Genomic DNA, 27,620 nt, shown 5'->3' with positions numbered 1-27,620 from the left:
ATGGATGTTGCGTCACCCATTGAACGCCCCTTTCACGCAGAGTAATGCGTGAAAAGGGCCCATATATACAAGACCATTAAAAGTCACGCAGGGTGACTTCACGTGGCCTTGTAAATATTGAGAACCCCTTTGTGCTGCCAGTGCGTAACAAAAAATAACACACCGGCGGTACAATGGGCTTGTAAATAGGCCCCTTTGCATCATCCTTTCCTAACCAGAACAGCACAAAGGATGGAGCATTTACTACAAAAGGCATTACCACTGTCTCACCTGTGCGGCATCTGTGGAGGAGGACTTGCAGCACACGGCCTTACTTGCAAAGACGATGTTCGAAATCGAGATGCAGAACGCCAAGACGGAGAGCGCCAGAAGGTAGCCCAGGATCCCCTTGTATACAATCTGCAAGAGTATTAAAAAAAGAAACATTGAGGTGTGGAGTGCGGCAGCACATAAGAACTGTCAGCCCAATCCTGTCTGATCAATCCATACCTAATGTTGGCGCAAGGACCCACCAGCGTCCGCAGCCCACCACTGATGTGCCTCACTATACAAGTCCCTGTATGAATCCAAGAAATCTACACATTACATTCTTGCTGCTGTCTCCACTGCCTCAGTTTGAGCTTCATTATCTTTCCACCATCCTTCCTCCTAAAACAATGCTCTCTCATGTCGTATCTTGGGATCCATCTGCTGTGGTCTCCTTTCGAAAGCTGTTTTTAAGTCCCACTGAAGGTTTACAACCTGCATTGCCTATTTCCACTCTACCCCCAGTTTACAGTATAGCTGATTAGAAAATTGATACCACTCTCAGCGCCCTCTTGGGTTGAGCATGAACCATTTTCATAATCCAACTCTAATCCTTCTAGAGCGCACAATCAACTTGCATTTTCAGTAAAGTTATGACTTCAGTGATTGACAAGATTCAGTGGTTCTATGTATCTGAATCCATTTCACTGGGGAGATTTCTCAGTGTACGTTTATACTCTGTGGAGAATTTCGGCTCAATGGTTAGAGCGGCAGACCCTGATGCAGAGGTCTAGCCCGGGACCAAGGTTCAATTCCCACCTCCGCAGGTCTTGGGGCTCAAAATTCCACGGACTTGATAATTCTCCCCTCGGTGCCTTTTCTAATCATGGGTCCCACGCTGCAACTCTGGGCAATAGCTTGCTTAACCTCCACACCGGCCCCAACAGGGCTAGGATGCCGGGCTTCACCCTGGGGGTGCCCAGGAGTGGACACTTCACAGGGAAAGCCAGGAAGGGTTCCTCAGCGGTATTCGTACAAGCGCCGAGATGCCTCTGGGTAGTCGTGCGCTATACAAGTACCTCTACATTACATTTCTACTTGCACGTCCATAATTGATGTCTGTTATCAATCTGCTAGATTATGATTCACGTCTTGGCACAAATGTCTTTTCTCTGCTCTCTCTATCTTGAAAATATTTTTACGTAAACCTTTCTTGCCACAACTCTAGTGAATAATTCAGTGTGTTGGTGTTTTTCGCAGCCAGGGTCTTATTTATGAGTGGTTTGCGCCGCCGAAGTGTCCTTTGCATGGTCTCAAAGATATGGAGTTCGACAGAGCAGTGCAAGTCACTGCCTTGCCTTACTCTGCTTCAAGGAGGCATTCCAAGCACTCTGGGTGGGTTTTCTGATGCAGCACCCATGGATTTTGATGCTGCCCCAGATTTAAGTAATCACATAAACTTTGGCAGCGCCAAAACTTTACACCTCGCCTGATCAGGCGTAAGAAGGAGAAATATTTACATTTTTCCTCGTTTTTCCTTTTTCCATGTGAGCTGCATTCTGGAAAACGCATCTCAGGATTGTTTTTCTGCAGGAAAGTTTGCCTTCCTCCATAAAAACAATGTTGAGAGGTGCCACTTCCTGAACAAAACAATCCTGCCTGCAACGGAGGCACCCTTGCACCGTGGTTCAAGGGTGCCTACTGTGGTGCTAGGCAAGAATTGTGCACCAGCACAGGGTGAAAGGACAGGAATGCACCGTATTTCATTAATGCGGTGCTTTCCTGCCCTTTCAAATTGGTGTAGGGCAGCGCAGCCTGAAGACTTGCGGCACTGCCCTACGACAATTCCTCATAAATGAGGCCCCGAATTTGCAGACTTCCTCAAGCCTATTTTTGCCCTTAAATTAAGAATAGAAATTAAGTGCTAAATACCAAGGGGAATTTTCTATACATAACCTATCTCAGGCTCTGTCTCTATATACCAACCTTGCCTTACCTTCTTTACATCTCTCTCTACTTCTGTCTACCTCCCTCTAAGTTACTTTCACCTTCCTCTGTCTACTGTGCCTCACTCTCCTCCTCCTCTCCTTGTTTACCTCATCTTGTACTACTTCTGATCTATTTCTCTCTATCTTACAGTATCTTCATTCCTTATACCTCCCAAGTCACTAAATTCATACCCCTCTCTTGACCTCATTTCTCTAAGTACCCTATCTTTGGCTACCTCTGCCATTTTTTTCTGTTTGCTTTACTCTTTCTGTCTCACATCTCTCTCCTCACTTCACTACACCTCTTCTGCACCGCCCTTCTCTGTTTAGCTCTCTAGAACTCGCAAAATCTCTACGCACCTATCACCACCTGTCACTACGCTCTTTACCTCACCCCATCTATCTCACCTCTCTTTCAATGCACCTCTCTCTGCCCAACCTCTCTCCACCTGTCTCTTGACAAATCTTTGCGGCAAACTCTACTTCTTTACTCCCTTATATCTAAATGATCTACTTCTTTACCTGCTTATCTCTAATTTATCAGTTTATCTCTATTATTTCAGTCCACTATGTCACCCCTTTCTCTACTCCTTACTGCTTTTTTTCCATCTCACTTTTCCTGTAACTCTCCTGTATCTACTTCACCTCTCTCAACCTCATCTCTCTGAACAGAACCTCTATCTCCATCGCTCTATACCTCACTGCTACCTCTCTCTACCCCTCATCGCTACCTCTCTCACAGCCCTCTTTCTACCCCACCTCTTCTTCTTGCTGTCTCCTACCGCCTCCCTTTGTAAGTATACACATAGAAATAGTAAAGGAGGGAAAAGGTCGTGGAAGAGAATTAAGGAGAAATGTATCTCATTACACCTCATGGATGGAGAAAAACTGAGGAGTAATTCTTTGATTATCCTAGGCCTGGGCAAAATAATAATTATGCCTTAGTAATTGGAAACAACTTGGTCATTTTGCGTTACTCTTGTGATGCTGAATGCATCACAGTGCAGCAAACATGCACCATTTTGGAGAAATAAAAGAAATAACATATTTCTCCAACTTTGCACCTGTCTCAAGCAGGATTCTTTTTACACAAATCCGGTCTGACAATTCGAATAGATAAGGTTTCACGTAAAAAACATGGCTGGTTCCACTGGAATGCTGAAGTACCACTTATGGAACGCCCCATTGATGCTAATTGGAACAAAACAGTCCAAATCAGTAAAAAAGGGAAGTGCTGTGCTGAAATCTAAATACCATTTGTAGCTGCTTTCTGTGACTTCAGTGACTTTGCAAGTAGCACATATACTTATGAATGTATCGGAATCTCTAGGCCAAAGATCCTTTTTTCAAAATCAGAGACAGCAAAGAATTCTGGTTGGATTGTAATACTATTAAAAGTAACGTTTCTGACAGTGATGTAAATGTGCACTGTTACACGCTGTAGTGGATTTCTTACTATTATTGACAAGGGCTTTAATTGGTGATTAGAACATTTGAATGTTGAGAGCTAAGACACTGAAGTGGTTCAGGGATAATGTTTATTTGCCTTCGTCTCTTTTTGATTAAAAACATTCTACCCTCAGTGGGTGTAATGTTCCAATAGCTAAACAGCCCTTCTGCCTCGGGCTAAAGCAGTTGTTAAAGGCCCTCTCCCTCATTATAGGCTTTCGCCTGCAGGACCGGCCAATTACTCAAGTTCTGGGCCTTTAATAACTGAACCATTATGGCCCTGGAAGTGGGGTATAAGGCTCTATTGTTGAAGAGAGTGACATTTATGTAAGGGAACTCTACAAAGACATTTACAGACTGCACCCCTGAAGAATCTATGAAGTAGTGTATATTTATTCTAATGTATTTAAATTATATTCAAACATTTATATTCAGGGGTTTGGCCTTTAAAACAGGTGTAATACCATTACAATATAGCGGCCTTATTTATGAAGGTCTTGCGCCGTCGGTGCGTCACTTTTAAAATGGGAAAAAGTGACGCACCAGTGGCTCAAGGCCTTCATAAATGAGGCCCCTAGAGGTATCTAAAACATTGTGTAACTGTGAAGTATCAGGAGGCGATTATTTAAATAGCCACTAGGTGTCGCTGTGACCATAGAAAGTGAAGCAAAGGTAAATGGAAACTATCACTGCATGCAGAGTTGCTGAAAAAGGAAAACAAAAAGAAAGGGGATGTGATTTGATCTCAATAAAGGCCATCCTTCCAAAACAATTCGCACATGAATAGAGACGAGGCGTACACGGAGAACCCTGGGGTACGGAGTAGGAGAAAAAGCAGGACATGCCTAGGTATTCGTAGCGCTCATTGACTACAGCAGAACAACTGAATTTTGGTAAATGAGGAGGCAGGAAAAACACGTGGAACCGCGGAGAACAATTTGGAACCGCGGTGCGCATCATATGAGTAAAGCACAACTATAGTCAAACAAGCACTGTCAAAGCGAATAAGTCTGGAACTGTCCGCCTGCATTTTGGCCCCGGCAATTCTAGTCAGTCATGGTTTTTGCAAATCTTTGTTGTGTATTTGTTATACAGGAATCACCAGGAGATGAAGGTGATTCCCCATACGGCGCCATCATTTTCGTGAAGGCTCTCAGAGTCGACTTCAGCTGAAAAGGAAGGACTCTGAAATGCCACTGGTGGTCCTCTCTTGCAAACCTCAAGAATTTGTGATGAGTGCAGTCGGAAAGTGCCGGTAAGCCTCCTTGAGATCCAGGGTTATGAGGAAATTACCCTCTGGAATCAGAAGAATGATTCTCTGGAGTGCCTCCATCTTGATCTTCATACATTGAAATGTTAACAATTATTGAAGCACACGTATCTTATAATACAGTAAGTACCGTAGTGTAAGGACATAAAGCAGTAGTAGATTGGGCTTTTTGTTTCTTCTTTATTGTAACGGGCCTTCCACTCCCTTACGCCAACGCGTTTCGCCGTTATTGGACTTGACCCAATGACTTCCTCAGGACTGGAAGTAATACAAATTTTAAGGTTGTAGGATGCTAAAACCAATACTCAGTATCAGTTCAGTCATGGCCAGCATCATCTGAGTATGTTCCCAATGGCTGGCTGGTCTTTTGATAGAAAATGGTTTAGTTGAGTATATGTAAGATGGATAGGGCTGGTTATGACGGGATCACGTTCTATTTCAGGAGCGTGAATTGACATTGAATTATAAACATTGAATATTGGATGCTATTGTATGAAACTGATTAGATTTTGGATATTACCGCTGTAAGGTAAGAGTGACTTATTATGAATATTGCAATTGAGGATTAATGACAGATGTATTGAAAGACCTGTGCCTCGTGCATGTCAAACTCTAGTGGTGATGAATTTTTTAACTTTCAACCCCTACAGATATTTTGTTGGAAGAAGTCAGAAGGTACATGTTTCTCGTATATTTAACATCGGGAGAGCATGCAATTCACTTGGGTTTGCTAAGATTTAAAAAGCACAAGGTTCTGCGTATTGGTTTTAGCATCCCTGCAAACACAATATTATAGATAACTGGATGTAGCTTGGTTGAAGAGATTAAGACATGCTTTCTTGATATATGACAACATTTTGTTTAGATGTGTACGTAACATGTTTCAGTTACTTGAAAGAGTTTTATTGATTCATCTAAAAATCGGAGAGAATAATTATGAATATGTGCACCTACATTTTCCTTTCTGTAAATACACGAGTATTGTTTTGAATAGTCCTTCTACATCCCTGTGCCAACTTGAGGTAGTTTGTATGTTGGCCGGAGGAAATATGTTCAGAAAGTCGGAAACGCCTGAAGTGGTCTCCCAGTACCATTAACTCAATAGCAAAGGATGTAGTTCCTAGTTTACAGAACCGAGTTCAAATAGATCTCAATCCTATAGTGACATGGGAAACCCTTGCTAACAAGCCATAGTGTGAACAACCCCAAAAAGGGATCTCAACTTGATTATTGTAAATCGTCAATTATTGCTGGCCATATTTGAAACATAAAAAAGGACATAGAAAACTTTTCCGTAAATTGCGTCAATACGCCGGAGGTCTCGATTTATTACAACAACTTCACAAAGAGAGACGGCGGCTAAAAAAAGAGATGTGGATGTGCAAACAATCCAAACAAGAATCACTATGGGCCCAGTTACTAAACGCCTCTAAAACACATGATCTGAAAAGATTTTGCCAGATCATCAATAGGAACGAAAAAGGCCACTTAGCTGCAAATAGTGCTAACATAAGTGAGATGGAACGGGTTAATTATTTAAAGTCACACTTTAAGGGCGGTTTGACATCCGCAACCAGCCCCACCGTTCTAACAAAGCCTCTGTGGTACAGCGACTAATCACAGCGAACGAGGTAGAGAAGGTTATCAAAAAGTCTCAGGCAGACTGTGCCCCTGGTCCAAATGGGCACCCTCAAGCATTGTTTAAACACCATGCCCCACAATGGACTGGACCACTAGCATCCATGTTTGATTTCTTTCTTCTTCGAAAATAATGTTATCCCTGACATTTGGAGGGGCTCAATACTCCACCCCATCTTTAAAAAAGGCACGGCATGTTCACCCAGAAATTATAGGCTAATAGCATTGATGGACGTTGAGTTAAAATACTTCTCCACGTTGGTATTGTATGATCTGAAATCCTGGTCGCTCGACAACGGAAGATTCCCCTTTAATCAAACTGGCTTTTTAAGGGGCCTAGGCATTTAACAAATCTCATGACCCATGATCCTGACCCTGACCCTAATTAAAAGCAACTGGGACACCTCTTTACATGTGATTTGATGACTTTAAGGTGGCTTTTGACTGTGTCTCTCGGAACAAACTATGGATCAAACTTCAGCAATGGGGTAGTCCACCTAATATTTTCTGAGCAATTAGACTGGTATATTCGGACACATGGGTCAAGATTAAAATTTGAGACGGTTTGTGCATATCAAAGAAGGTGCAAACAACAATTGGTGTAAAACAGGGCTGTGTCCTAGCCCCCACCTTTTTGATTTATTCTTGGCAGACCTCTCGACATATCTTGATGAACAGAAGGGCCATGCACCGATCATTTATTTTATTTTATTTAATGCGATTTTATATAGCACAAACATTACCTGAAGGTGTCAGAGCGCTTTACAAAAGAACCAGTTGCGTTACATAAGGTCTATGGATTACATGAGTTACATAAGAGATACAAACAGAAAAAAATGCAAATGTACAAGGTGAAAAGTCACTCAAGTAAGTGATATAAACAGGAAAAAATTACACATGTACAAGTTGTAAAGACACTCAAGGGAGAGGTACAAACAGATTAACTCTAGAATCACATAGGAATGGTAGTAAGTACAAAGGTCTACTACATATACTAGTGGTTAGAGTTCTATATATACAAATAGTAAGTTCACACAAGAAGAGATATAAACAGGAAAAATAGGAGGTCAACAAATGTTGCACATCCTCCATGCTGACGATCTGGTATTGTTTAGCAGCACTTGAATAGGCCTTCAAAGGCTGCTTAATTCCCTTGGAACTTATATTGAAAATAAACTGGAAATAAACATTCCAAAAACAAATGTGATTGTATGTAATCGTGCGTGCAAGAAAAATCTAAAGTTGCTTATCAAGGGACATAGAATTGAGGAGGCCAAACTATATGTATACTTAGGGGTGAAAATAGATGCAAACGGCTCCTTTGTTTCTCAAAAGAAGGCAATACGGGCAGAAGGTCCATAATTATGGCTTCTCGTCACTGGCCAGATCCATTCAAGGCGACAATCTTAAACCCATGGGAACAGTCATGAAAGCTAAACTGTTGCTAACCCTCACATATGGATTGGAGATAATGCTAGGTGATGAGCCGCCTTTGCTAGACAAACTATTGATAAGAGTTTATTAACAAACTTTTAGGCTCCCTAGATCAGCCTCGTCTGCACAACTCCAGCTAGAGTTTTTACTTAGAAAACAGTCTCTTGCTAGGCCAGCGGTGTTTGTAAAGCTTTGTTATAAACTCAGAGAAGCAGCCGAAAACACCCTGGCCAATTTAGTCCAGACTGAAATTAACTTACAACGGGGGAATGGCCTTTACAAGAAACATCTGGAAAATAGCATTAGGATCTTTGAATTGGGAGATAGGTGTATTTCTAATATCTCTGGGCAAACCTTCAAGAAACTGGTAAATAAATAATCCAGACTGCAAAGCTGGACTGCTGACAAGGAAAGCCTGTATAGGCGTTGTTGTTATGTTTCATATAGGTACCCTAATATTGGCCCAGGTAACATCATACTCTTTCACCAACATCACCTCCACCAAATTAAACAGTAACAAGCTTTTTAAGGATTGAACGCCTTTTATGGGCTGAACCTTTTACCTACTTCTAGGCCTGGGTGCAGAAGGAAGGTTTCGCTGAACAATAGGGTTCTATGACTTCATCTTTAGATTGACACAGCATGAATGAATATTCATAAGTCTACTTGGAAACCAGGCAGGGGCTATACACCACCTTCCTAATATCTACGCACAAGGTTCATCACATACATCATCCTCATACCCAACAATGGCTAACACAAGAACAAGGGACAAAGGGACTCTATATACTTTTCTGTATAAACACAGCACCTCTTGCTAGCAGTAGTTAGAGGGAACCGAGACTTCTAGGCCAACACACTGACCCGAGATGCTGAGGCTCCTGCATGCAGACACTCCAGCTGACAGTGGTCTGAACATCCCTTGCGTGGTGTTCAACTCCAGACCAAGAAGAGCTCCGACATTCTCACACTTCAGGTAATGGGGTTCGACTAAATCCTAGAGGGATTCTTGGATTTACACCTACTCACATGCTAGGGGCTCACAGATACATCTAGATAGGCATCGTAGGAGTATGCGCACTTTTATCATGCATTTTATATTCATGCATTTATTCATGCTTATTGGACAATGATAGAACTGTACTATCCTTTTATATTCACGTACTGCTAATCATATATCTCTGCTACTATCGAAATGTTTTTGCAGCTCATATATTTTACACGAGAATAACAACTGTTCAATAAACTCTTATTGAAATGCCCAGACTGTTTATTCTGTGTATCTCTGAGATAAACTAAAGGAGCACGAGTGTCCGTGAGCGAAAAGTAGTAATTGTTTCCACAGTCTTGAGGGATTCAGGGTTGTCATATTCTAAGATTGCCAGAAACGAATCTCTCCCCGATAAGAGGAGACACTAGTGGCACTGTGAGCTAGCTTAAATGCAAATAGGCAAACATTTCTCGGTGGGGGTGTACAGAACCAGTCTGCCACCAATCCCACAGTTTATGTTATCCAAACACACGGGTCCTGCATGGGTACTTTAGGAACTACACAACATCATCATGGGTGGATGGTGCTGAAATCATATTTAATTTTAACAGAATCACCCCTGCTGGCTGCTCCCTTCCCCCGAAAGACCAAACAGTTGTTTCTTGCCTTAAGATTTGGAGAGATACCCACCCTGGACCTGCCAAAATGGAGGATGGTTGGATTTGGAGAAGATCGGTCCTGCCGTTTATGCCACCAGGGGAACGAGACTTTGCTCCACATTGAATGCATTTCTCCTATGCAAATGGGCCAACGAAGATCTCTTTTAAGACGGGAGTTCCTCGACCGGGAAATTAGTTCCTGTGGGCCTGCTCTGGTGGAGTCCATGGACCTGTGCAACACAATACTGAACACTAGACTAACCCAGTTGTTGAATATTTTTTTTTTAATGATCAGCATATAGGGTGGACGACGGGTAATCTGGTGGGGGTTCCCAATCCTAACTTTAGGACATGATAAATTCATAGCATTTAAGGTCAACGTCGCTTGAATAGGTAATTCTTAACTAACGGGCGGGCTGCTAGGGACCGTTGTACTAGCTGGTTCCCTATCCCGTGAGGGTCAATAATCAATTTGTTTAAACCTGGCATTTTAATGATGAATAGTTCTGTATACCTGCACTTTTATAGGAGGAAAAACCATAGTCCATCTAGTACCGCATAAATACCTGCCCCAGGCCAGAACAATGCACTTAATCATCTATAGCGACCTATGTATGGGAATCCAAGTTACTTGTACGGCCATTTTGCACTTTTCACATTAGGGAAATGACCAGTCCCCGATCCGCCATTTCTGTCCATTTATTATTTTAATCTGGCACCCCTACTAACATACTTAGGAAGTAAAGCTAAGGAAACCGAAGGACTAATGACAAGATGTTCAGCGGTCGAACTAGATGTATGACACATCTTTTTACATTTCTCTTGTATGCTTTTTTAAACGTTATGAATTGTATGATCTTGTTTATGGTTTTAATTGACTAATAAACTATGTTACATTCATCCCTGTTATTTTTTGGCCCCTGGTCCTAATTAAATAATTGTGAATAAAAGTGTGTGCCTCGTTCATATATTCTTCTGCCCACACCTGCATCTGTCAGCTGCTTTTAAACAGAGCGTCAGTGCATGCGACCGACCGAGGGGTGGGGCTTTATGACTGATTAACAGCGGAGCAGCAGAAAGGGTTCTGCTCAGCGTCAATCAAATGCACATGCTGGGTTGGGCAGGTGCCTTTCCCTGGCTAGCCCGACAATGTACACTTGCGCTGAGTCAAACCTGCACAGTTTAGTGAGCCCGCGGGATTAAAGCCACAGTCCCCCGGTCAGCCTAAGGAGCGTTGAGCAGGCCTGCCCTGGCCAATGTTTGTGCTGCGCTCACGATGTGTTGACAACAAGGGAAGAGCGTCTGGATTGGCTCCAAGATGCGTTACTAGGACCTCTTGTGCAGAATGCAGAGGCAGGCAGAGTGGGGGTGAACTGTGGGAGGCTCAGTCATGTGGGAGTACAATGGCCAATCACTGTATGGCTGTATTGTGAAGCCGTGCAGTGATTGGCTATTGTTCCCCTGCTGCTCAGTCTTTCTCTCCCTCCCCTGTTCATGTGTGTTGCCAGTAATGGCATTGAACGGAAGGGAGCGTGGAGAGACGTGACGGCCACACCTGACTGACTGCTCTCGTGGCCTGAGTCTCCAAGCCTGATGGGAGGCTATCAGCCACGGCCCGTGGAGGGAGTTGAATTGGGGCAGAAAGGCGGGAAGAGGGAGGGGCAGGGTGGGGGGTGCTAAAAACCGGAATATGGATAATTGGATAAAACAAACTTCGTAGCGCTACGAAATTCGTTTTATTAATTAAATTGTTTACTTACCTCCAATTATCCATATTCCGGTTTTTAACACCCCCCACCCTGCCCCTCCCCCGTCCCGCCTTTCTGCCCCACCGCAACTCCCTCCACGGGCCACGGCTGGAGGCTACGCACAGTCGCAAGCCCTGGTGGAATTAAACATTGCTCTCTATCTGACTCTGAGGAGCCTGCCTGAGTGACCACAGCATTGACTGCTCAGTACTACAAAAAGTCAAAATTAAATATACTGGTTACTGTTGTTTAGGAGTGTACTGTTTGGTAGGGCCCGGCAGCCCGGCCCCAGCAGAGGGCTGGTAGTGAATTGGCACGTGACTGTATTTTGAAATACTGTCTTTTAGTTATTCTAATTCTTCTGATTCTATGGCACGCTCACATTGCCCAGGTTTCAAAAGTTATCGACCGCACCAATGCCAGCGCAACAGTAACTCAGGCCCCGTCTCAGGCTGCTACCACTTGCCACCAGGATGCATTTATTGATAACAGCAATCAGATCACACATTTTCACCACTTCTGTTATATAGCAGAGCATTGTATTCTTATTAAATATTGATTTTCACCTTCTCAGGTCCATCCCATCTTGCCTGTGTGCAGTAAGGTGTTTGGAATCTCTACCTTTCTATTATCTCTTTTTATCCCACCCTTCTCGCTCTTTTTCGCTACATATTTATTTTTATTCATTTTTATTTTATTTTATTTTTTAATATGTTTTAATTTATTATTTTGTAATATTTTTTGTTTTTTTGTTTTTTAAAGTAATAATTTTTTCTTCTTTTCCTCTCTTTTTTGCCAGTCTTATTTCTCTCCCTCTAACACCCTCCGAGCTCTCCACACTTTCTGCCTCTCTTTGCTCTTGTGTTTGTCAAGTGATCACATCTTGCTATTCGCCTGTTGATCTCGTACAAAGGCGCCATCCTTCACAGGACTCATTTCGGATTTCAAACTGTTACAAATTTTACCTTTGTGTGTGTGTTCTAGAATGGGATGTTCCCTAACATCTGACATTTATTGCAAAGGGACATTAGTAAAGGTTTGAGTTGGGTGGTCACATACACGGGCTTTGCAGACATAATGTGGCGTGTCGCAGAAATACAGTTTGTATACAAAGGGCCATTTATCTCTCTGAGATGGGGTGGATAACACGTGGCATTACAAATGTTTATTTTTTCCAGCTTTCTGTGCACTGACTTTGGTAGATTTGTTCCTCATTAAGGTTAGTGTTGGCCCTCCCATCCCTGGTTCGGTCTCAGTTAATGTAGAATTGTCCAGGGCGCGTCTTGTAAAGCAAAAGTGAAATCCTGCTCCATCATGAAAGGACTCAGCACAGATGGGGTGATGGAGTACGGGAGAGGGTGGAAGGGGTGTGTTCACTAAGGGGGAATACATCCCATGCACACTGTATTAGACTGCAGCATTTGTATAGCGTATATTACAAGAACTCCAAAAAGAACTGCCGCACCCTCGAGAAAGCCTTGCGAAAAAACCCAACCACAGACAACATGACCGCCCTCAAGGACGCCACCCGCAAACACCACCAGCTGATCCGATCCACCAAGAAATCTGCATTCAAGGATCGAATCGACAACAACGCCCACAACAGCAAGGAACTCTTCAGCATCGTCAAAGAGCTTACCAATCCCAGCGCCGACACCAACGACATCACTCCCTCTCAAGACCTCTGCGACTCTCTAGCCTCGTTCTTCCACAGTAAAATCGCTGACATACATAACAGCTTCGGCGACCAGTCCACTCCCCTCACCACCGAACCGAAGCACCCCACCACCACCCTTTGCGCCTGGAACCCGATCAGCACCGAAGACACCATCCGCTTGATGAACTCCGGATCCCCAACCGACCCATCTTCAACAAGGCTGACTCCATCATCGCACCCCAACTCCGGGATATCATCAACTGCTCCCTCAACACCGCTACCTTCCCGGAAAGCTGGAAACATGCCGAACTCAGTGCCCTCCTGAAAAAACCTACAGCAGACCCCACTGAACTTAGGAACTACCGCCCCATCTCGCTCCTCCCTTTCCCTGCCAAAGTCATAGAGAAGGCTGTCAACAGTCAGCTCGCCGCCTACCTCGAGTCCAACGACTCCCTCGACCCCTCACAGTCCGGCTTCCGAGCCAAACACAGCACCGAGACCGCCCTCATCGCAGCCACAGATGACATCCGAACACTACTCGACAACAGGGAAACAGCTGCCCTTATCCTGCTGGACCTCTCCGCAGCATTCGACACGGTCTGTCATAGCACCCTTGTACAACGCCTCAGCAACGTCGGGATACAAGGAAAAGCATTGGATTGGATCACATCATTCCTCGCCGGAAGAACCCAAAGAGTCCGCCTCCCCCCCTTCAGATCAGAGGCCACCGAAGTTATCTGCGGCGTACCACAAGGATCATCGCTCAGCCCCACCCTCTTCAACGTCTACATGAGCCCCCTTGCATCCATCGCACGCCAACACAACCTCAACATCATCTCCTATGCTGACGACACACAGCTGATCCTCTCCCTCACCAAAGACCCAAACACCTCCAAAACCAACTTACATGAAGGGATGAAAGACATAGCCGAATGGATGAAGAATAGTCGTTTAAAACTGAACTCAGACAAGACGGAAGTCCTCATCCAAGGATCATCCCCCTCTGCATGGGACGACTCATGGTGGCCACCAGCACTAGGCAACGCGCCCAAACCAACGGACCCTGCTCGCAACCTAGGATTCATCCGAGACTCCTCCCTCTCGATGACCAGACAAGTCAACGCCATCTCATCATCATGCTTTAACATCTTGCGTATGCTCAAAAAGATCTTCCGATGGATCCCCACCAAAACAAGAAAGACGGTCACCCAAGCACTTGTCACTAGCCGACTGGACTACGGAAACACCCTCTACGCCGGAACCACAGCCAAATTACAGAAAAAACTCCAACGCATTCAGAACGCCTCAGCCAGACTCATCCTAGACTTACCCCGACACACTCACATTTCCGGTCACCTGAGAGACCTTCATTGGCTCCCCGTCAACAAGAGAATAACGTTCCGTCTCCTCACCCACGCGCACAAAGCCCTCTACAACCTAGGACCCAAATTCCTCAACACGCGCCTAAACTTTTGCACCCCCACCCACCAACTACAATCTTCCTATCAAGCCCCAACCGCGATTCCACGCATCCGAAAAACCACCATGGGAGGAAGATCTTTCTCCTACTTAGCGGCCAAAACCTGGAACTCTCTCCCCACCCACCTCCGCCTTACACAGAACCACCTCTCCTTCAGAAAACAACTAAAAACTTGGCTATTTGATAAATAACGAACCCCCCCCCGCCCCCTCAAGCGCCGTGAGACCCTCCGGGTGAGTAGTGCGCTATACAAATTCTTACTTTACTTTACTTTACTTTATGTGTGAGGTGCTGACATGCTTTTGTATAGCGCTTACTATGCATGTGTGAGGTGCTGAAATGCTTTCGTATAACGCTTATTTTGCATGTGCGAGGTGCTGACAGGCTTTCGTATAGCGCTTAATATGCATGCGCGAGGTGCTGACATGCTCTTGTATAGCGCTTACTATGCATGCGCGAGGTGCTGACATGCTTTCGTATAGCGCTTACGATGCATGCACGAGGTGCTGACTTGCTTTCGTATAGCAATTACTATGCATGCGCGAGGTGCTGACATGCATTCGTATAGCGATTACTATGCATGCGTGAGGTGCTGACATGCTTTCTTATAGCGCTTATTATGCATGCGCGAGGTGCTGACATGCTTTCGTATAGCGATTACTATGCATAAGCGAGGTGCTGACATGCTTTCGCATAGCGATTACTATGCATGCGTGAAGTGCTGACATGCTTTCGTATAGCGCTTATTATGCATGCGAGAGGTGCTGACATGCTTTCGTATAGCGATTACTATGCATGTGCGAGGTGCTGACATGCTTTCGTATAGCGCTTACTATGCATGCTTGAGGTGCTGACATGCTTTCGTATAGCGATTACTATGCATGCTTGAGGTGCTGACATGCTTTCGTATAGGGATTATTATGCATGCGCGAGGTGCTGATATGCTTTCGTATAGCGATTACTATGCATGCGTGAGGTGCTGACATGCTTTCGATTTTCAATTGTGCACTCTCTGAGTCCAATGGCCCCCCACTTTTTGATTTTCGTCTAACTGCACTGTGATTTCTTTGTTGGTGTTAGTGCTCTGAACCTCTGCTGCTCTCACATGTATTAAAGCTGCAAATGCAAATTTTCCAATGGACTCGGGCTGTTACTGACTATCATGCCTGCGCTTCAAACTGCTTTGATGAAAGCAAGGGCTTCCAAATGCAAACATTAAAATTCGAGAAATTGGTCGATTGGGATGACACCTTTGCCTCGAGCTGTACTCTGCTCTAGCGTAAACTTTGAGAAAGGAGATCGCAGGAGGCCCAGCTGCACTGTGCTCTTCTGAACAGGCCAGTGAGTTAGCATAGCAGTTCTCTGGTTATACTGAAGAAGCAGCTTTCACAGACATTAGCGTATGAAGTATTTTTATTGGTGTCATAACTACAGTATCACATTTGCTTTATTAACCTTCTTGCACTCTCAAATTCGCTTGAATTAGCACCATCTGCCCATTTGTTTTTCCAAATTTTCCCTCGGGGGGATAGGGTAATGCTTCAACATAACTTGAGCACATGTGGTTGTACCTAATCACTCAGGCCTATAAATGTAGTGCTTTTGAACCCTCACTCAGACCACCATGGACGCCGATCTGGACAGTCATATAGTTGCACTTCCCCAGATTCAATGAGGATCCATAATCACATGCGAGGAGGGTGGGGGATGGGCAGGTTACACAGCACCCTGGCAGACTGTAATGGTGTGACTTATGGACAAATCCAGTGGCAGCTGCTTTCAATATAAATTAATGGGTCAGCGCTGGAGATTAAGAATAAATAAAAAAGCCTTACCTACTGCTGAAGCTTCCAGCCACCTCGTTGCTCCTCTGCAACACAACCCAATCCAGACGCTGCTCTCATGCTATTATTAAGCATGAGAGAAGCGCCTGGATTGACCGGAGCGGTCTGGTTTGACACTTGCTGAGGCACAGGGAGCCTGTGCCTCTTCTCCACCCGTCTGTGCAACAAAGCTGGGTTGGAAAAAATAAATGTGTACATGTCGGTACGCCCGCCCTAAGACTTCCGGCGAACAGACATGCGCACTTACAGTGCCCACCACTCTTCCTCCTTGCCATGTCCCCGCCCTGACCTAGACTGGCATCGGCTCAGTCATTCAGTGATCAATTAAATTATAATAAAATTGCTTTATTATCATTTTATTTTTCATCTGCTGGCTCTGAGAGATGGGGTGAAGCACATACACCATTACGGAGGAGCCGCCACTGGACATACCACTGTTGTTTGGACCCACTTGGGTTTTCTCACATGTGTCATCAGCGGTGTTACAGATAAACGCAGTGTGCATGCACAAGGCAGTGTGCACCTCACCTGTTTAAGAGCATTGGTGTGCCTGTCATCTTGCGTCACCTGCCCCCACACATTGTACGGGCCAATACAACACCAGAGAATAAGAGGGCAGAACCAGTCCCTAGACATAGGAAAAGGCCCTGGACTCCTAAGAGCATGGTCAGAGTCAGTGTGTCATAGTCTAACAACTCTCTTTTGACACAACATGGCCACCATACCCCAAATCCACTCTATCGTCAGAGATGCCCCGGAACCAAATATTGGAATACAGACTGTCATACACCCTACAAATTACTTGCAGCGCTGCATTTATTTGTAAATGACTATTGTCAACATACATTATTCATGGTGAAGGGATCGGCATAGTCCACACTTTGAACCCTACAGATGTTTGTTTTTTTATCTAAAATCAAATTTTTGCAGTTTCAGGTCCTGGGCTATGAAAATTAGTTCCAAGCAGGGTTGATTTTAATGAAGATTTTAAACAGTGAATGTATGTATTTATTTATTAACAGTGTTTCTGACCCAAATACAAAGCAAGGGTGCCTTTCTCACAAGAAAAGATTCATAAACAGTGAATAGGAACAAGAATATGGTACTTACAATAAAAGCATCTTTGTACATCGTGCAGTAGAAGCCGGGGGTGATACAACCAACCTGTGCAGTGCTGAACACATCCAAAGTGAAAACAATGATCCCACCAGCAGCTACCAGGGTGGTGAAGACACTCATCACCAAACTGCTTACCACCTGAAGAAACAAAGAGATTCAGAATGAGAAGAGGTGCATTGCCTCAGTCATGGAGGTAGGTGTGGAAAACTGAAGCAAAGCAATAACTCATGCCTAAAAGTAGACGTGCCTCACTCTTGAAGGTGGAGGTGGAAACTGAAGTGAAGACATGCCTCACTCTGGAAGGTGGAGGTGGAAACTGAAGTGAAGACATGCCTCACTCCTGAAGGTGGAGGTGGAAACTGAAGTGAAGACATGCCTCACTCCGGAAGGTAGATGTGGAAACTGAAGTGAAGACATGCCTCACTCCGGAAGGTAGATGTGGAAACTGAAGTGAAGAAATGCCTCACTCTGGAAGGTAGATGTGGAAACTGAAGTGAAGACATGCCTCACTCTGGAAGGTAGATGTGGAAACTGAAGTGAAGACATGCCTCACTCCTGAAGGTAGACGTGGAAACTGAAGTGAAGACGTGCCTCACTCTTGAAGGTGGAGGTGAAAACAGAAGTGAAGACATGCCTCACTCCGGAAGGTAGATGTGGAAACTGAAGTGAAGACATGACTCACTCCAGAAGGTAGATCTGGAAACTGAAGTGAAGACATGCTTCCTGAAGGTGGAGATGGAAACTGAAGTGAAGACGTGCCTCACTCTTGAAGGTAGATGTGGAAACTGAAGTGAAGACATGCCTCACTCCGGAAGGTAGATGTGGAAACTGAAGTGAAGACATGCCTCATGAAGGTGAAGGTGGAAACTGAAGTGAAGACATGCCTCACTCCTGAAGGTGGAGTTGGAAACTGAAGTGAAGACATGCCTCCTGAAGGTGGAGGTGGAAACTGAAGTGAAGACGTGCCTCACTCTTGAAGGTGGAGGTGGAAACTGAAGTGAAGACATGCCTCACTCCGGAAGGTAGATGTGGAAACTGAAGTGAAGACATGCCTCACTCTGAAAGGTAGATGTGGAAACTGAAGTGAAGACATGCCTCACTCCTGAAGGTAGATGTGGAAACTGAAGAGAAGACGTGCCTCACTCTTGAAGGTGGAGGTGGAAACTCAAGTGAAGACGTGCCTCACTCCTGAAGGTGGAGTTGGAAACTGAAGTGAAAACATGCCTCCTGAAGGTGGAGGTGGAAACTGAAGTGAAGACATGCCTCACTCCGTAAGGTAGACTTGGAAACTGAAGTCAAGACATGCCTTACTCCGGAAAGTACATGTGGAAACTGAAGTGAAGAAATGCCTCACTCCGAAAGGTAGATGTGGAAACTGAAGTGAAGACATGCCTTACTCCTGAGGGTAGAGGTGGAAGCTTAAGTGAAGAAATGCCCCCTGAAGGTGGAGGAGGAAACTGAAGTGAAGACATGCCTCACTCCTGAGGGTAGAGGTGGAAACTGAAGTGAAGAAATGCCCCCTGAAGGTGGAGGTGGAAACTGAAGTGAAGACATGCCTCCTGAAGGTGGAGGTGGAAACTGAAGTGAAGACATGCCTCACTCCCAAAGGTAGACGTGGAAACTGAAGTGAAGACATACCTCACTCAGGAAGGTAGACGTGGAAACTGAAGTGAAGACATGCCTCACTCCGGAAGGTAGACGTGGAAACTGAAGTGAAGACATGCCTCACTTCTGAAGGTGGAGGTGGAGGTGGAAACTGAAGTGAAGACATGCCTCACTCCGGAAGGTCGCTGTGGAAACTGAAGTGAAGATATGCCTCGCTGCTGACTGTAGTAAGTGAATACTGAAGTGTTGCACTGCTTCACTACTGGAAGTAAATGTGCAGTCCTCATGCACTGCACTACCTCATTACTGAAGTTAGAGGTGAAGTACTGAAGTGATGCACTGCCTCACTCCTGCACTCCTGGACAGCATCAACAGGAAGCAATGCAGTGTTTCCTGGGAGTAAAGGTAGAAAGTGAAAGATGGAGTCGGCATCTCAGACGATGAATGGTAAGTAGGGCTGTGACCCTCTGGTCAAGCTGTGTTCCTTGGGTCAAGGTGAATTAAGGCTGGTGGGGGCAGTGTCTGTCATTTGCGAGGAAAGCGTAATGCTTTGAGTAATAAAGTGCAAGTGTCTTTGAAGGGTTTTTAAGAGTAAGACTGGAAGTGATTCAGTGCCCCTCAATGGGAGGTAAGAGTAAGACTGGAAGTGATCCAGTAGTGTCCCTCAACAGGATTTAAGAGTAGGACTGGAAGTGATTCAGAGTCCCTCAACGGGATTCAAGAGTAAGACTGGAAGTGATTCAGTGTCCCTCAACGGGATTCAAGAGTAAGACTGGAAGTGATTGTGCCCCTCAATGAGATTCAAGAGTAAGACTGGAAGTGATTCAGTGTCCGTCAACAGGATTTAGATTAAGCCTGCAAGTGATTCAGTGTCCTTCAACAGGCTTTAGTAGGATTGAAGAGTAAGACTCAGAAGTGATGCACTCTCTCTCAGCTGGAAGTAAGAGTGGAAAGGCAAGTGATGCAGTGTCTCTCAGCTGGAAGTTAGACAAAGACTCAGAAGTGATGTAGTGTCTCTCAGCTGAAAGTTAGAGTAAGACTGGGAAGTTATGCAGTGTCTGTCAGCTGGAAGTAAGAGGAAGACTGGGAAGTGATGCAGTGTCTCTAAGCTGGAAGTAAGAGTAAGACTGGGAAGTGATGCAGTGTCTTTCTGGGAAGTGATGCAGTGTCTGTCAGCTGGAAGTAAGAGTAAGAATGGGAAGTGATGCAGTGTCTCTAAGCTGGGAGTAAGAGTAAGACTGGGAAGTGATGCAGTGTCTGTCAGCTGGAAGTAAGAGGAAGACTCGGAAGCGATGCAGTGTCCGAGCAAGAGCTGCATCCTTCGGAGCTGGGGATTCAGGTCCGAGTCTCTACGCCGGCTCAACATCCTGTGATTCTGGGCAAATTACTTAATCTACCCATGCTTATGGACAGCGTCTAGAGGCCAAATCCAAGTATTATCTCAAGGGAAGTTAAGAGTAGGGCCAGGAAGTTATGCAGTGTCTCTCGGGGATTGGTAAAAGTCGATTAGTGATTAGTTTCTCAAAGACATTTGCTGGGAATGGTAGACAGGAGAGGGCTATGTAGTTGGAACATGTGGCTGGTTCCACAGATCTTTTCTTGAGCAGGGGCTTGACTGTAGCATCTTTTCAGGTGTCTGGAAATTAGGCTGAGTTGACTGCAGGCATTGAGGATGGATGTTAGTGCTTCACTGATTATTCGGAGTCCTTTGGTGAAGGTGTGGTGTGGCCAGTGATTACGACAGTCCAAAGTCTGGGTTTGTTCATCGGCCATATTGGGAAGTTGAGTTTCAATGGTAACAGGGTCTGGTTGAGGGTCAAAGCAGCTGTATATGGAGCAGATTTTGTTAGTGAAGAAGTCAAAGAGCTTATGGCAGAGGTCTTGTGAAGGGATGGTGTTGCTGGAGATGGCAGGAGGCGTGGTGAAATTTTTGATGATGGCAAAGATTTCCTTGCCACTGTTAGGGCTGATGTCAAATCGATCTGCAAAAGCTGTATGCTTGTAATTCAGTATTGGCAGCTGGTAGCATCTTTGGGATGATTTTAAGATGTCTTTATCAGCAGTGTCTTGAATTATTCTCTGTTTGTGTTCCAGTTGCTTGCAGTGGAGTTTCGTCAGCTTGTGTATCAGCTGCATATTTGTCATGCTCTTGCCTTTGGGTTGTGCTTGAGGGTAGCCAATATGTTGGTGCATGTGGTGGTCCAGCTGTTGAGGTGTTTGATGTCTTTCAGCAAGTTGCTGGTGTGCCCGGGCCGATGCATGTGGATGGTGGTAGCCCACTCCTCTGTGAAGATGTTTTTCCACCTCCGGCAGATGGTTGGTTCCTGTGGTGATAAGTCTGTGAAAGGTATACTGAATTTACAAGGGCATGGTCTATCTAGGTCATAGTCGCTGGCTTGTCGACTGTGACGTTGTTCATTGTGGAGAAAATCAAGTTCAATAGGAGCACGGTGGTGAGGTTGGGTTTGGTAACATGCTGAGTGAGGCTAAGGTTTTGCAAGGTTTTCTATAAGGGCTGTAGAGTTTGGGTTGGTGAGGGTCTCTAGTTGAAAGTTAAGGTCTCTAAGGAGGATGATAGTGATGGCTTTGATGATGGGGGGCTGCGACAAAGTCCACGATGTTGCTGGCGAAACTGGTTCAGGGTCCAGTTGGTCCGTAGTGCAGCTGTTGGTATATGGCTGTAGCAATGTCTGTGCTAAGGCTGGGCTTAGACATGTTTCTGTAAGAAGGAACATATCAGGAACATGGTTGTGCAGTAGGTCCCATATCTCCTTGGCATTTTTGCTGAGCGAGCAGGTGTTTAGGGGCATACATGTGAGTGTTGCATTTTGTTTGGGTGGTGTTTGGTCTGTGTGAGCATGAAGTGAAGTAGTGTGGCTCACTGGTTAGAGGCGGCAGACCCGAGAGCAGAGGACGGCCCGGGACCAGGGTTCGATTCCCGGCGCGGCAGGTTTCTGGACCAGGGTCAGCGGACTCGATAATTCTCTCGCCTCGGTGCCCACTCTGATCAGCGATCACACTCGGCAACTCTGGGCATTAGCTTGCCTCATCTTCACTAACGGCCCCACCAGACTGCCGGGGATGCCTGGTCTCACCCTGGAGATACCCATTAAGGAACCATCTCTCAGGGAAGCCAGGAAGGGTTTCGCAGCGGTCGAAGCGCCTTGGGACCCTACGGGTAAGTAGTGCGCTATATAAATGCCTATACATTTACATTTACATTTACAGCAGATTGGGAGTTTGGTGCTGTTGGTGTGTGGCCTGTGGGTGTAGGGAGCAGGAGAGTACATGAGAACTTACAGGAGGCACAAGTGAACGGTTCTTCAATGTTCTGGGGTGTAATATGGCAGTAGTGCCATTAGCAGCAGTTGGGGTTAAGAGCATGGAGGAGCACAGGAGGGTATCAGTGGGTAGTGGGAGAAGGAGGGTTTCTAGCACTGGGTGCTGTCCAGGCACAGACCAGTGCAGATGGGCTTGCCTTTGGCATGCAGCAGCATGACAGCAGCGCTTCCACACTGCAGCTGCCATTAAATAGGTCCTGGAAGGACAGCAGTATATGGTGGGTGGGACACAAATGATGTCACTTCCTTTGCGGATGGATAATGGGAAATGAAGTCCTCTTGCTTGGCTTCTTCTTTTAAAAAGAGCTTTTTATGCGGGAAACCGGTGATGTCACTTCCTGTGTAGTTGGATGATGGGAAATGAAGTTCTTTTGCTTGGCTTCTTTTTTTAAAGAGGGTTTTGGTAGACAATCAATGATGTCACTTCCTGTGCAGATTGATGATGGGAGATGCAGTCATGCAGTGTCTCCCGTTTGGAAATTAGTGTACGGCTAGGAAGCGATGCAGCATCTCTCAAGGGTAGTTAAGAGTAAGAGTGGATAGTGATGCAGTGTCTCATGGGTAGGAAAGCATACGAATGGATAGTGGTGTGGTGTATCTGAAGGATAGGTAAGAGTAAGCCTAAGAAGAGATGCATTGTCTCTGAAGGGTAGGTAAGAGTAAAACCAAGAGGATTGGAAATATAAGCCTTTCAGTGTTGCTCGGCCAGAGGTAGAAAACAATGTGGAAGTGATGCAGAATATCGGTTTGAGGTGATGGGATTGGGTTGTGTCGTTGGTCCTCAACGGGAGGTGAGATTGAAACTGGGAAGTGATACAGTGCCTGTCAAGGTTAGGTAAGAGTAAGTCTGGGTAGTGATACAGTGCCTGTCAAGGTTAGGTAAGGGTAAGTCTGGGAAGTGATACAGTGCCTGTCAAGGTTAGGTAAGAGTAAGTCTGGGTAGTGATACAGTGCCTGTCAAGGTTAGGTAAGAGTAAGTCTGGGAAGTGATACAGTGTCTGTCAAGGTTAGGTAAGAGTAAGTCCGGGAAGTGATACAGTGCCTGTCAAGGTTAGGTAAGAGTAAGTCCGGGAAGTGATACAGTGTCTGTCAAGGTTAGGTAAGAGTAAGTCTGGGTAGTGATACAGTGCCTATCAAGGTTAGGTAAGAGTAAGTCTGGGAAGTGATACAGTGCCTGTCAAAGTTAGGTAAGAGTAAGTCTGGGAAGTGATACAGTGCCTGTCAAGGTTAGGTAAGAGTAAGTCTGGGAAGTGATGTAGTATCTCTCAAGGGTAGGTAAGAGTAAGACTTGGAAGAGAGGCAACATCTCCCAGCTATCGGTGGATCTCAAACCTAAGTCTTTCAGTGTTGATCCACCAGGGGTGGAGAAAGACGTGGCACTGATGCTGATTATCACCTTGAGGTGAAGCCGGAATGGGAGGTGAGATAGGCACTGAGAAGTGACGCAGCCTCTCAGCTGTAAGTAGAGTAGCATTCAATGTAAGCTTACATTACCACGAGGGCCCTTGTGCTGTGCAGCGGCAGCAATGGATCCAGAGATGATAAACTGTTTGAGGGAGGCAAAAGAAAGATTTTCAGTAAGGTTCATTAAACTTTGACGAATATTGACTAATACATATATAAATCAGACTGCCTGAAAGCTGCACACTAGGAAAGTTGCAATTGATTTCACTTGCAAACGTAGTTTTTTTTTTCAACCTTTGGCAAAGGGCTGAGAACTTTGCAAAAGTTTTTTTTAGTTTGTGGGGAAAAATCAAACAAAAGGCAGATTTATGAAGGAAAATATCAGCAGAAACCAATTTTATCAATTTTCTCCTCTTTGTGCCAGACAATTCTTCCACGAGAAAGGTTTAAACAATTTACCTGCTGTCAGAGTTTTGTGACATTGACGAATGTGGCAAACTTTGAACAGAGCAAAGATTAATGAGTTGAAAAGCTTTGGAAGCCAAACTTAGTGTTCACCCACGAATACTTGAAACATTTCCCCAATATTTGACCTTAACTCCCTGCTCACATTTAGGCACAGGGCGCATATTCAAGCCCACATTCATTACACAAACAAGCACAGTGCTGAATCTGAACCCTTTGAATTAACTGGGTGTATTATGATGTCAACTAATATGATAATATGTTTATTTATTTAATTATGTTTATCTACTCACCAAGGTTCCTACCCAGGTGGGGGTCTTTGTATGTGCTGTGATGCTGACGTATTCAATATAAATAGAAACCAGAAGAGATCCAAGGACCACAATTGTGACTCCGGACATCATCAGCACCATCTGAAGGTAAAAAAGACCTTTATGATAGGGTTCGGAGAGTACATGTCACCTAGCGCATACATGACTGAAGGCATCCCTATAGAAGGGGCGGCTTCAGCTAAATCAGGTGTCTCTGGCCTTTCATGTAAGGACAACTACTTTTCTTCGAGATAAATCATCCCACGCCACAAAAATATGTTAGTACTTTCAAGACAGTGGCCATGTCGGTTAACTTAGTGATAGTGACCAACCAAGCTGAACTACCTGTAGTGACACATAAGGTGGACTCATCCACCGGAATGTAAGGATGAGCTATGTCAATAGAGATGACCCACATGACTGATGAAATAACAGCCATAGCTGCGAGTGTCCTCTGCAGCAAGGGTCATGGCCACAGCTTTAGCTCTACCCAACTAAGCAGATATTTAAATATCAGCTTTAAAGCACTTGCAAAGCCAACTGGGCTGGTGCTTGGTGACAGACTTTTTGCCTTGGTAATGCTTATTTTGTTTCATCCTGACTTTTGCAAAAGCTTTTTGGCAGAACCGTTCTCCCTAAAAAATATTTTTCAAATATTCCCTAAAAGTAAAATTGTTTTTTGGTCTGAAAAAGAAGACATTACCATATCCGCTGGCATCGAAGGGAACTACTTTGTGTGTGGAAGAGTTTGTTCTGAAAGAACACAATTCCCTACCTGGGGCCCCAGGTAGGACCTTATGCTTGGCCTTTGCCAAAATTGCAGTTGTTCCCAACTTCATGAGGGATGCCTGGGGAGGTGGAAGCTTTGTGCTGGGAGCCACAAAGACTTGGAATACGCCCTGCGGCATAGCAAGGAGTCCTCCAACTTGGTAACATACAGGAAAGCTCTGAAAACCTGGTTATTTAACACTATGTAGCCTCCTTGGCTTTACTTCCTGCTCTTCTGCTCTGCCTTCAAGCTAACGCCAAAACACCCCTGAATGAATGAGTAGTTTGTAAAGCGCATGAATCACCCCTAACGGGGTATCTCCCTGCTAATGAACGACAACCCAACGGAACAGTTCAGTTTACAGAAGTTTCCTAAAAGTAGGGAAAATATTGCATTTATGGAGGCAAAGAGGCAGGTGATTCCAATATAGGGGAGCTAGATGGGAAAAAGATGTTACCCCAGAGTGGGTCTTCTTAAAACAAGGGATAATAAGGAGGGATTTTCCCCCTGACCGTAAGGATCTACCTAGCTGATAATGGAAAGGTTTTTCTGTTAAGTAACTGGGTCCTTTGTCGTTTAGCACCTTGTGTAAGATACAGCAAACCTTAAACGTAATTCTCTGTCTAAGGGTTGCTAGTGTAACTGTTGCAAAAGAGGTGATGTGGTAGTGCTTGATGTCATATTCTGTACCAGGCAGGCTGCAGTGTTCTAAACCACCTGCAGTTTATTCAATAAGGCTTTATTTGTGGCAGGCGTGCATTGCAGTAGTCTAGGCAGCTATTCATTAGTGCCTGAATCAAGGTTTTACATCCCTTGAGTGGAAGGGATTGGAATACACTCCGCATAGTGTGTGTCTTGACTCTAGTTTGTTTTTCTTAAATTTCATAGGAGCATAAGATGCTATCTCTATTGTGACTGCCTGAATGTGCATTTATTGTTGAGTAACAATGTTTATAAATGCCTGAGGTCAGGAAATCTGTTGATTTCCAGTCTTTTTGCTCACGTATTTGTTTTTCTTATGATTTTAAATTATTGCTGAAATAAATAAAAGGATTCTCCACTTAGAGAAAGTGAAGATAGATCTCGTTGTAATTCTATGTCTTATTGTTTATTACCTTCATGAAGGGACTAATGTCTTTTGTAATGCTATGCATACCCTAGGTGCCTTTGACTCACAGGGTCCCCTTGTCTCTTTATAAACAGCCTAATTCTGCATGTCACAGTTTGAAATGAGGAATAACATGCATACAAATATTTACCACACACACAATACAAATAGTTTCTGCATTACTGGCCTGTCTTCACCAAAGAAAATCTTCCAATGCCTGGTGGCAACCACGTCCGTAAAAAATACAGGAAGTGCAGTAATTTTGTACAACCAATAATCCAAAATCCAGTTCGAACATCAAATGAGGCTCCCAGAGTCATTCTTTCATTCAACACTTGGACACATTGACCTGCACCACCACACTCCACCCTGGTGAAGACCTTCAGTCATTGTGAATCGTTGCCGACACACATACACCTGATTTGAATACCCAGGATTCATGGCCCTCACTCCAGAAGAATGGCCTTTGAAGGAGCTCTCAGGACAGACACTTGGCTTGAGTCAGCACTCACCCCCAGGGCTAGCGGTTGCCCCTTGCGGAAGATCTTCAGGTACGCTGGTACATGGCTCGAAGATGGCGGCTGCTCTTGCTGGTTCATCTTGCTGAATTCTCCACTCCACTGCTTTGTGGGACTCTCAATGAAGAAGGCCTGTTTCAAGGGGTACATGACAAAAATGAAAAAAGTACCTAAGGCTCTTTGACTTCGCTAACAATTAGATCATTATGATTCCTGAATCAACCAATGTAAAACAAGTGGATTCATACTGATCGCAGCAACATGCAAACCGTTGTCAAACAACACTGGAACTATTCACAAACATATATGTACGGGTGAAAATTTCCATAGACAAATATCTGTATAAATGCAGTTCATTAACTCCAGGGGCCGTATTACGGAAGTGCCCCAGGGACGCAACGGGCGATTGTGCCCGCTTTGTGCAACCCCGGGGCACTTTGGTATTATAGAAGGGGCCACAAATGCTTGTGCGTCCCCTTCTGTAATACAGATAGCGCGGGCGCACATAAAGCACCAGTGCTATCATCAGAGGGCGTTCCCTCGTTTGCATGGGGGCTGGCCCCATGCAAATGAGGG

The 27,620-nt window shown here is 44.9% G+C and overlaps 1 protein-coding gene across 1 annotated transcript; it reads right to left on the bottom strand.

Annotated features, from left to right (window-relative positions):
• Positions 1–270: 270 nt before the first annotated feature.
• LOC147663749 (membrane-spanning 4-domains subfamily A member 4A-like) lies at positions 271–27,182 on the bottom strand (the record flags this gene model as incomplete). Its single annotated transcript, XM_086950228.1, has 5 exons — positions 27,039–27,182; positions 24,632–24,751; positions 23,959–24,015; positions 17,515–17,661; positions 271–399 (listed from the first exon to the last, which is right to left on the bottom strand). Coding segments are annotated over exons 1-5 (540 nt in total), but the record flags the coding sequence as incomplete, so codon positions are not given.
• Between the last annotated feature and the right edge of the window lie 438 nt (positions 27,183–27,620).

Source organism: Lissotriton vulgaris, unplaced genomic scaffold (genome assembly GCF_964263255.1).
Source record: "Lissotriton vulgaris unplaced genomic scaffold, aLisVul1.2 SCAFFOLD_11649, whole genome shotgun sequence".
NCBI classification, from domain to species: Eukaryota; Metazoa; Chordata; class Amphibia; order Caudata; family Salamandridae; genus Lissotriton; species Lissotriton vulgaris.
The sequence above is the reverse complement of the archived record's forward strand: the minus strand, read 5'-3'. Positions and strand labels throughout refer to the sequence as shown.